Source organism: Exserohilum turcica, assembly GCF_000359705.1.
Source record: "Exserohilum turcica Et28A unplaced genomic scaffold SETTUscaffold_2, whole genome shotgun sequence".
Classification (NCBI taxonomy): Eukaryota; Fungi; Ascomycota; class Dothideomycetes; order Pleosporales; family Pleosporaceae; genus Exserohilum; species Exserohilum turcicum.
In genome coordinates, this window is record NW_007360025.1 from 2,173,339 (window position 1) to 2,182,913 (window position 9,575).

At 58.8% G+C, this 9,575-nt stretch overlaps 3 protein-coding genes across 3 annotated transcripts; 2 read left to right on the plus strand and 1 right to left on the minus strand.

The window, feature by feature from the left end:
* Positions 1 to 2,959: 2,959 nt before the first annotated feature.
* Positions 2,960 to 5,497, plus strand: SETTUDRAFT_19657 (uncharacterized protein; the record flags this gene model as incomplete). The annotated part of the gene is made up of 1 exon (XM_008026745.1): positions 2,960 to 5,497. One exon carries the CDS (start codon positions 2,960 to 2,962, stop codon positions 5,495 to 5,497), a length of 2,538 nt encoding a protein of 845 aa, XP_008024936.1.
* A 1,116-nt stretch (positions 5,498 to 6,613) lies between these two features.
* On the plus strand, positions 6,614 to 7,834 carry SETTUDRAFT_163157 (uncharacterized protein). The gene is made up of 3 exons (XM_008027435.1): positions 6,614 to 6,934; positions 7,030 to 7,137; positions 7,186 to 7,834. The coding sequence occupies exons 1-3, from the start codon at positions 6,759 to 6,761 to the stop codon at positions 7,373 to 7,375; spliced, it is 474 nt and encodes a 157-aa protein (XP_008025626.1). The 5' UTR covers positions 6,614 to 6,758; the 3' UTR covers positions 7,376 to 7,834.
* A 71-nt stretch (positions 7,835 to 7,905) lies between these two features.
* SETTUDRAFT_41567 (uncharacterized protein) lies at positions 7,906 to 9,271 on the minus strand (the record flags this gene model as incomplete). The annotated part of the gene is made up of 2 exons (XM_008026945.1): positions 7,906 to 8,555; positions 9,234 to 9,271. The coding sequence occupies 2 exons, from the start codon at positions 9,269 to 9,271 to the stop codon at positions 7,982 to 7,984; spliced, it is 612 nt and encodes a 203-aa protein (XP_008025136.1). The 3' UTR covers positions 7,906 to 7,981.
* Between the last annotated feature and the right edge of the window lie 304 nt (positions 9,272 to 9,575).

Consider the following 9,575-nt stretch of genomic DNA (forward strand, 5'->3'; position numbering starts at 1 on the left):
ATAAAAAAAAGCCTGGGTAGGCCGCTGATGGCTGTTTGCCTATAGCAAAGGCGGTCGTGCATTTGTTGTCTCGATTTGTTTTTTTTTTCGATTTCGTGTATATCGTATGACGCGTAGTACCGCAACACGCGGTGAGAATGGAGCTCTGCATGCGTCAAAGGATGCGGAAAATGAAGCAAGGAACATGGGGCATCGGTGGCACCGGGCGCTGTACATGTTGCGAGTCAACGAAGACGAATAGGACGAGATTTGAAGGAGAAGGGCGTGGTGATATCATGGCAGTGAGGCGCTCTCAACAATTGTGCATCGAGTCTATGTCGAGATGGGGTTAGCACAGCTACTCTGAGGCTAGTATGCTGAAACATAGTTGTCGTGTGGGGCAGGCACCAGGAAAAAGGTATCGCGGGCTGGGGTGGTCTCTCGCATGCCGGAGATGCAACGCTGTGACTCAGCGCGACGAGTACAGCTAGTAGCAGCATGCTGGCCGGATGCAAGGCGGTATTGGTGTGCTGTTGTGGCAGCCGCCATGCGTCAGGCTTTGGCGGGCGTATGTAGAATGTAAGCGTGCGTGGACGACTATGGAGCATTGGGCAATGAAGCCGAGCAGCCAAGTTCCGGGTCAGGGTTGTGGTAGTGAGCAGATAGGACGATAATTTTTTTCTTGCTTCTGGGGACGCGCTGCGTTCCCTGCATTTGCTGGGGCTTGTGCCGGCGATGGACCAGCCCTTGGATGTATGACGAGCTGGGCCAACCAAACGGCGGACTGTGTCAGTGGACACTAGGCGGGCAATGGACCAAGAAGGCGAGCAATGGTGTGTTTAGCCGTCGTTATCTAGCCAGCACCAGCGCAGGCGGGCTGGGTTGGGCGTATTAATCTGTAGGGAGCGGCGGGGAGGGTAGGTAAGTTTAGGCTTTGTCCCAGGGAACCAAACTCTGACTGGGGGGGGGGCGGTTTGGACGTCGAGGCGTGGCGGAACTGACTAAGCGATGCAAAATCAAAATTGACGTAGGTGTGACAGTTGGTGTTCCCTGTTCCCCGGCCCCTGCCCTGGCGTGCCCTGGCCCGGCGTGCCCTTGCCCTTGCCCTGCTGCTGCTGCTGCCGCCGCCGCCGTGCAATGAGTCGATGGCTGCGGACCGCCGAGAAGGCGGCACACGGGATTGCACTCTTGCAGGACGTGCGCGCTTGGGGGCAGGGCGTGCACAAGCCGGCCAAGGCACACGACAAAACACAGCACTGTGCATTTGAAACATCACCAAGGCTCGCCTTGGGCGTTGCACCGCGCTGGGCAGGCACGACAAGGAGCGCGGAGACGAGGGGCAGCGCGGCCAGGAACCCCCCTTGGGACTCTGTATGCCTGGGTGTCGTCGAGGTGTAGGCATGTCGACCTAGTGTCGTGTGTCTACTGCATGTAGGCGGACAGTAGACATATGTAGTGAGACGTACAAAAGCGGAGACGCAAGGCGAGAAACGTGCGCGGTCGAGACACGGGTACCTGAGTTGGGGAGAGGGCAGCAACCACAACGCTCCCACTTGTGTGCGCCGTCGACTGCGTCTGCTGCAGGGAGGATTCGACGTCGCGCGGGTGCCATTGGAGGGAGATATGGCTTCGTGACGGCAGGCCCAGCTAGCGACGCCCACTGCTGGCCCTGCAAGGCCGACGTGTCGCGCTGAATGTTGATACTTTCTGCAGCGCGCACTGCAATGCACCGTACCGCCCGCCTGCGTGCGCGCGAGGGGGCGGCGTGGAAATGACGGAGTTTTGCAGCGTTGCTTTTGGCGGTGGCCGGCCATGGTCTTTCTCCTTCTTTTTTGCAGCAAACTTTGTTCTTTTGGCGCTGGCGTGCCAGGCACCGCAAAGGGCGGCCCGTGGCAGGCATCCGATAAGCTGAGGTGAGCGGCGGGCGAGAGATGGATGCTTCATGGTACACGTCTTGACGGCCGGCGTGAGCGAGTGGGTGAGCGGGTGGGTGGCGTTTGCGGCTAGGAGGAGACGGTGGTTAAGAGCAGGGGCCGCGGCCGTTGGTTGGCCGCCATGGCCGCGAGATCGACGGGCCCAATCTGGGACGGGGCTTCTGGCGTTCCAGCGCCTCTGGGCTGGGCGGTGCTGAGCTGTCGTGTGCTGGCGACGGAAGCAATACATGCATACATACAGACCGACAGAGATACATACATACATACATACACCGGACATGCTAGAGGGATGGATACATGGGCGTGGCTGCTGCTACTGCTGTTGCCGCCTGCCTGTCTGCCTGTCTGTCTGCGCGCGCACTGACTAGGGGCGACAAATCCCCGAACCCAAAACGAAAAAGAAGGGTATATTTTTGGAGTGGGGACCGTCACCAGCGAGGGTCGAAGCGGTCGAGCCCTTCCAAGCACGCCCACCACCACCACACATACAGTACACACCCACACCCACACCCACGCACACCAGACACGCCCACACTCAGACTCACACTCACACGAGCTCTGCGCCCATGTCGTAGTACGAGCAGGCGGAGCCTCCCTGACATCACCCGCCACACATACAGCGGCTGTCCCCCATCCCCATCCCCATCCTGTGCCTGTGCCTGTGCCTGTGCCTGTCCCCACTCGCACTCGCTCTCGCGGCCGCTGTGCCCTGGCAGCCCTGGCAGGCATTTGCACGCCACGCCCACCTCTGTCTGTCTCGCCCGCCGCCCGCCGCCCTCTCTTCTTCCCTACCCGACCTTCCACCTCCACCTCCACCCACTACCCTACAGTCCTCGCTGCCCGTCCGCCCGCCCGTCCGCCGTGTCTGTGTGCGCTGTCACTCCGCCTCTGCAGCCCGCGCAACATGCAGCCCAACCGCCCGTGCAGCACAACCTCGATTCCCACATAGCACCCGCAGCCTCGCTATCCTCTGCCGACCCGCCCCAGTCGCATCCAGATATATACATAGCAACCGTCGCCGTCGCTCTGGCGCCCGCAAAGACCCCATGTGGCTGTTTGGGCGCAGACGCCGCAAAGCCGCTAAACTAAGAGACGGTGGAGCCGCTGCCGTTACAGACACAAAGTCGCCTGTCGCAGGCCTCCAGACCAGCCCGCCGCCGAACAACCATGCCCCCCGACGAGGCCCTAGTCTCCGCCAGCGCCGCAGAAGGGGCAGTTCGCGCTCCACGGCGCCCTCGATTGCGCACGCTCAAAAGACACTGCCCGACCCCTCCCCGTTCGCCCCCGACCTCTCGAGTGCTGAAGACATCACTGCTCTCCCCAACCAGCGCCGCCTGCAACACAGCCCGCACCTGCGTCCCGTAACCCAGGACCACACGGCCATCCCCTACAACTTCTGCGCCCACCCCAACCCCAACCCCAGTCCCCCCGGCAAACTCCACCGACCCCAGTCCATGCGCAGGGATCCCGCAACCGACTCGTCGCTCCTCGCCCTCCGCCGCAAGTCAACCAAGAGGCGCAGAGAACATGACCACATCCGCGAAGAGGAAATCCGTGCCATGTCTCTCCCCATGCCCCAGAAACGCCCCGCCGCCAACTCGAGCGCCATGCTCCGCAGAGACAGCAAGAAGGTCAAGGGCGCAATGAACCACCGCTTCGAGCGCCCCACGTCCAATGTCTCGCTGCCACTTGCAGACTCGATCCATTCCTCCATGTCGGGCGGCTCCGAAATCCGCGCCTTTTGCGTGAGCGCCCTCGACATGCTGTCGCCCCGCCCGACCATCCGTGTGTCGGTCGGCTCGCACTACCCTCCCGGCGACCGTCTGTCGCCCAACGCCCACAGCGAAAAGTCGACCCGCCGCGGACGCCGACCCATCAGCAGCGAAGACGACAAGGCGAGCAAGCGAACAAGCCGAATCGACGATCTTGCCGACGACCTCGACGCCGGCGAGCTCCGCGACATCCTCGAGCGAGACAAGCGGCGGAGGGAGAAGAAGGCCAGAGCCGACCAAGAACGCCTACGCCGCAGGCTGGAACGGCGTGCAGACAAGCAGAACGCCGCCGAGGTCCGGGGCACGCCGGCCGCTCCCCGCAAGCATGGAACAGGCGCGGTTGGCCTGGGAATTGAACGAGACGCTCCTGCGCCCATGGACGACGTCCGGCCATCGACACCAAGCCACCCGCAGCGATTGAAGATAGCCGTCACGCCCCAGGCACAGCAGAACACCCAGCTGCCCACACCCGTCGACAGCCCTGCCGAAGAGCCCGTCGTGTCGGATGCGCGGGCTATCCGCTTCTCCCAAGTTCACAACCGCGGAATTTCCGACGCCTCGATTGTGCCCGAGCTCCTGTCCGAGAAGATTGCCCACGACCCGCCCGTCGAGTTTGAGCACATGCCAGACCCTGGCAGAAGTGGATCCCTGCACCCCGTTGACACGGTTGACACTGCCGCGACCTCGAAACAAGGTTCTTCTACACGCAGACTCAGTTTCGAGGGCAAGCGCCTGGGCGTGTTTGCCTCGCTCTTCCGAAGAAAGCGCGGCTCACAAGACCAGGTACGGGCCTCGCCTTCAGAAGCCTCGTTTTCCAACACATCGCGCGAGTCCATGTCTCGCCAGCCCCTTCCTTCTCATCTTGTCGCCCCGGCGTCTGCTACACAACCGATACAGATTAAGCGGCCCGCAGGCGTACCCCAACGAACACGATCCAAGTTCAGGGAAGATCTCCCGGAATTCCCCCTGTCGCCTCCCGATTCACGCGTGCAATCTCCAGAAGGGGCCGCAAACAGTGTCCATGCTGCTCGCCTAAGCGGTCAGCACCCGTCAGACATTCGTGCGGGGCTACTGTCTGGAGACCGATCCGACTCCCCCGTCAGCCCAACGCTGGCCGGCCACGCCATGTCGCAATCACTTGCATCGGTCGACTCTGAAGCATCGTGGCTCTCTGGAAGACCACTGAAGCGAGCATCCAACCGATCTCAAATGCGGACCAGCCGCACGTCTTCGGCGATGCTGCGCCACGAAGAGTTCAATCCCTCGTACGAGGAGCTAGGCATGACCGACGACGAGTATTTCAAGAGGCTGACGCACGCACCGGCTCACCACCGCGGTCGGTCCCCCTACGTGAGCGAAGACCAGGGCCGGCGGGCTAGTAGCCTGCTCATGGCGCTTGATACGGCAGTCGAGTCTGACGAGGAAGCTGAGCCGATTGCTTCACCCCAGCTGCCTGATGAAGGGGGACAGCAGCGTGTCCAGAGCAGCGTTGGCCGACAACCCACCATCGTCTACCGTCGACCGCGCATCAAGTCTACCGAAGGCCTCCTCAGCGTCTTCACCGACGACACGGAGAATCGATATTCCCGGGCGGCCGAGTTGGTGGTGGAGTCGCCCAACGATGAGTCGCCCGTGTCGCCGGTATCGCCAACATCAGACTCGGAGCCCATGCTAGTACAACGTGCAAAGAGCGTCGATCTCGGCAAGGGCCACGTCCGGCACCTCAGCGCTGGCTCGGCGAGGCTCCTGGACATCCACAAGCGGTCGAGCATACCCCTGCTCGACAGCTCCTACAGGAAGACGGCTGAGTAAGGGGGGGTAAGGCAAGTGTTTTGTGAGAACTGATTGATGCTAGAATCCGCATGCATGCCTCGCCGCGCCATTCATTTGTGTTCAATTTTTTTCCTTTGTACCATGCAATACCCACTGACCAAGTCGCTCATTAGCCTTTCCTTGCCTGTCTCTTGTCGTTTTGTTTTTGGCCTGGCTGCATGCGGTTCCTGAATCATGAAGGGCTCCAACGGATGCCTGCTCTCTTCTCGGACGCCTGTGTGGATTTGGGCTGCTCTCTGTGGTTTGCATAGCGTGGCGTTTGTATTTTGTTTCAGGGTTACTTTTTTGGTGTGTAATGGCATACGCAGCTGCAGTCGGATTCTCTGATACCCTCTTTTCGGATTGCCATGTTGGTTTGGAGTTAGTATTTGGGTACCTGGGCAGCATGCGGGCATGGGCTACCTGGCCTGGTCTCTTGGGGCCACGGACATTTCTTGTATTTTTTTTCTCCGCATGTGGGGGCCGGGAAGGGCATTATTTAGCAGACGACATAGACGCGGCGTGGCGACAACGCTGTGTCCATGGCTCTTTTCTCCGCGAAGAGAGAGAGAGAGAGAGTAATTTTCAATCAAGCTTTACTGATGGCGTGTGTACATGACTCGATGTGTGGACGGCTCGACGGAATGCCTTGTGCTCGGTGGCCGGGCAGCCGTCAGGCCAGGTGGCTGTCGACGAGGAGCCATTACCGGCCTGCAGCTAGCTAGCTGAAGGCGTTGCGAGTGCGAGCATGACTACTGCATTGCCTAAGCACAAAGGCAGCCATGGCAGTGGCAGCGGCAGCGGCAGCGGCAGCGTGGCGGGGCAATTCGGGCGGTCGGGCAGGCTGCAAGCACGTCATGTATCACGGCAGCCCCTCGCGGCGTGTGCGTGTACAGTAATCCACCCGCCTTTATCATCGCGCTTAACGCCAGCCCTAGAAATCCACGAGAGCGCCCTATCCTTCCAGCCCTCGCCCTTACACGTACACACACACATACACTCACACGCACACTCACACGCACACGCGCCCACTTGGAATTGTAAGCAAAGCCTCCCCGTCCCCATTTGCCTCGCTGCAGCCCAGCCACCCAACCCCACTACGACGACTCTTGCCTCTGCGCAGGGACTCCGAGGGCTTTGCCGAAGACTAGTCGGCGCATCACAATTGCAATCGGCAACGGCGGCCAGTTTATTCCATTCCCCCCGAGCATTTCAAATCACGCCCGCCCAGTCGGCTCGCTCCTTGCCTGGCTCTTATATCATGTTTGCCCCATCGTCGCGCGTCTACAGAACACTGCTCACCTCTGCACGCCTGCAAACAGCCTCGATCAACCCCGCCTCGACCGCAACCCTCTACCGACCACTCTTCACCCAGCGCTTCTTCTCCAATACCGCAAGCATGAGCGAACAAAAGCAGGGCGTCCACAACCTCCAGAAGTAAGTCTCGTGTCTGTGTCGGCCCCCATCCCCCTCCCCCACGGCATGGGCGACGTCATATGTGACAGGTGCGGCTGACGCGATACGAACTACAGCAAGGCGGAATTCGACACCGCCATGAACGACAAGGACACGCTCATGGTTCTCGACTGCTTCGCGACATGGTGCGGCCCTTGTAAAGTGATTGCCCCCCAGGTCGTCAAGTAAGTCTTTGCCCCTGCCGAGCCTGCATCGCATATTCATGGTACCAGGTTCTCCGACACATACCCCAAGGCGCGCTTCTACAAGCTCGACGTGGACGAGGTCCCCGACGTCGCCCAGGAACTCGGCATCCGCGCCATGCCCACTTTCCTCCTTTTCAAGGGTGGCAACAAGGTGGCCGAGGTTGTCGGTGCCAACCCCAAGGCCCTCGAGGCCGCTATCCAGGCCAACATCGACTAGGAAGCATAGCCTGCAACATATTCTCGAATGCCCCGCAAACACAGGCCGTCTCGTCTAACCGACTAGATGCGTGCCTTGGATGCATTGGCTGCGTCGGGTCTCTTGGGAGGGGGGTTGAATAACGAATAGAAACTGGGCACATGCAGCATTGCCATGACGTTTTTCCCAGACTAAAAATACAAGTTCCTCATGCTCATTATTTTTAGTGTCGCCCTGTCCTTTGTACCCTGTTTCAATTGCGCAATCGGTTTACCAATGCAGCCTTGACTTTACTCGCCGACATGGGGCTGCTTTCTCCGCCAAATCTCCACATCTTCTAGTAGACAGAGATGCGCAAGCGACTCCGTGACACAATGCACGTCGTGTTGCCTGTCTCAACCTGGCAAGGCGAGCTGACTGCCCGGCAGTTGACCAAGGCTCTGTAAACAGGCATGTACCCAGCGGAAAAACGGTCGCCACGGGGGCGGAATGGGGCTCGTTGGGTTGTGCTGCTAGCTAGCGGAATAAACGCTGTAATAGCGAAGTTCCCTGCTGGATAGGTAATACATTGACTGCAGAATAGGATCGATATACCGCCGGGCCGTAGGCGCTGACTGAAACATCTAACTACAGCTCCTGCACCCAGTCAAGCACTACCTTGGCACCCTTTTCCCACTCGACATGGTTCTGCACATGGTGCGCCACTCCTTTGACAATCTCGAATCTTACACCGTTCGCTTCCTCGCTGTCATCATGTCCGAGATGAACAGCATGTTCGGATACACCATCCAACTTGTTCAATCTCAACGAAGCAAGAAACGCGGCTCGATATCGTTTCGCGGCATTTCGCAAGACGGGCTGTGTACAGAGAACGTCGAGCTCAGCAGCAACAACTAGAAGCCTGGGCGCAATACTAGGCTTCGGCGTTGCGCCTTGAGTAGACTGTCGGAGCTTCCAGCCGATAATGGATTGAATGACATCCGGGCCTGTGACAATGGGAAGCAGAGCTTGCATAGGCCAGCACATGGACTCGTATGGACTGAGGAGACGCTCCAGGGCCTCAACCACCGACGTTGGTGTCGACGCCGTAAAAAACGGGTCGCGAACCTGCTTTGTCGTTGCAAGCAAATATTTTGAATGGAATCCACGATAGACAAAGTGGAGCGGTGCCGAAGCAGCCCAGAACCTGTAGCAGGACCATCTATCACAAAGCCAGTTAGTCGGTCAGTCAACCAATTGGCATCTAGTCGAAACTGTTGCCAAAAGACGTGGGATAGTAGCACAAGGAAGGGCGTACGACCCAAATCCCGGCACAGCAGCAAACATACAAAACCCTTGAACGCGTATCAACCCTTTGCCCAAGACCCACTGGCTCAGCGCACCCCCTGCCGAATGCGCAATCAGCACCACGTGTACCTTTTCTTCGCTCGTCTTTCTCCTCTCCGCCTCCAGTCTCTCCACCTCGTGAATCCCAGCCACCAGATCCCCGCCCATCCGATCGCGGCTCGTAAAGTACAGCGCCCAAAAACTAGGATGCCAGCTCCCTCCGTGCCCGCGATAGCTCAGTGCATAGCAAGCGTAGCCGCGAGACGCGAAGAAAACCATGTACGAGGTCCAGACTGCGGCGCAGCCGAAGCCGCCGTGAGCAAAGAAGAGAGGCGGTTTGTTGCCAGGAGTGGATGAAGAGGAGGAAGAGGATGGGATAGCGGAAAGCAGCTCTAGTGTGGGTGGTCAATGCGTGCAACGGGTCAGACAATGCAACACCACCACTAAAATGTCCGCCTATCAAAAATGAGGCTGTAGAGCACCATACAAAAGCTATTATCACGAGATTTTTTGGTGGAGTAGTCTAAATAGTTCAAAAAACAATCCTATCTACTCAAATTTCTTTGGCAGTTTGATGTTGCGGCCGCGCATCGTTGTTTTGGTGGTGGGCTGCGCAGCCGACGATGCAGACGCACCACCACTTTGGCTGCCTGCATCACCACCACCCTTTGACTTTTTTTGACTTTTTGAGACGATGAAGCTTTTCGTTTAGGTATATTTTGCTTATCGCGAGCTTTTTTTGAAGTTGCGACTGCGCGATCGCGAGCTTTTTGGGCGCGTCTTAACTGGAGTTCTTTGGCCCTCACTTCTCTCTCCTTATCCCTCGCTATTTTCTCAACTCCCGCGCAGTCCTTGCCTCGTCTATTAATTTTTTTCGTAGAGCTATACTAGCAGC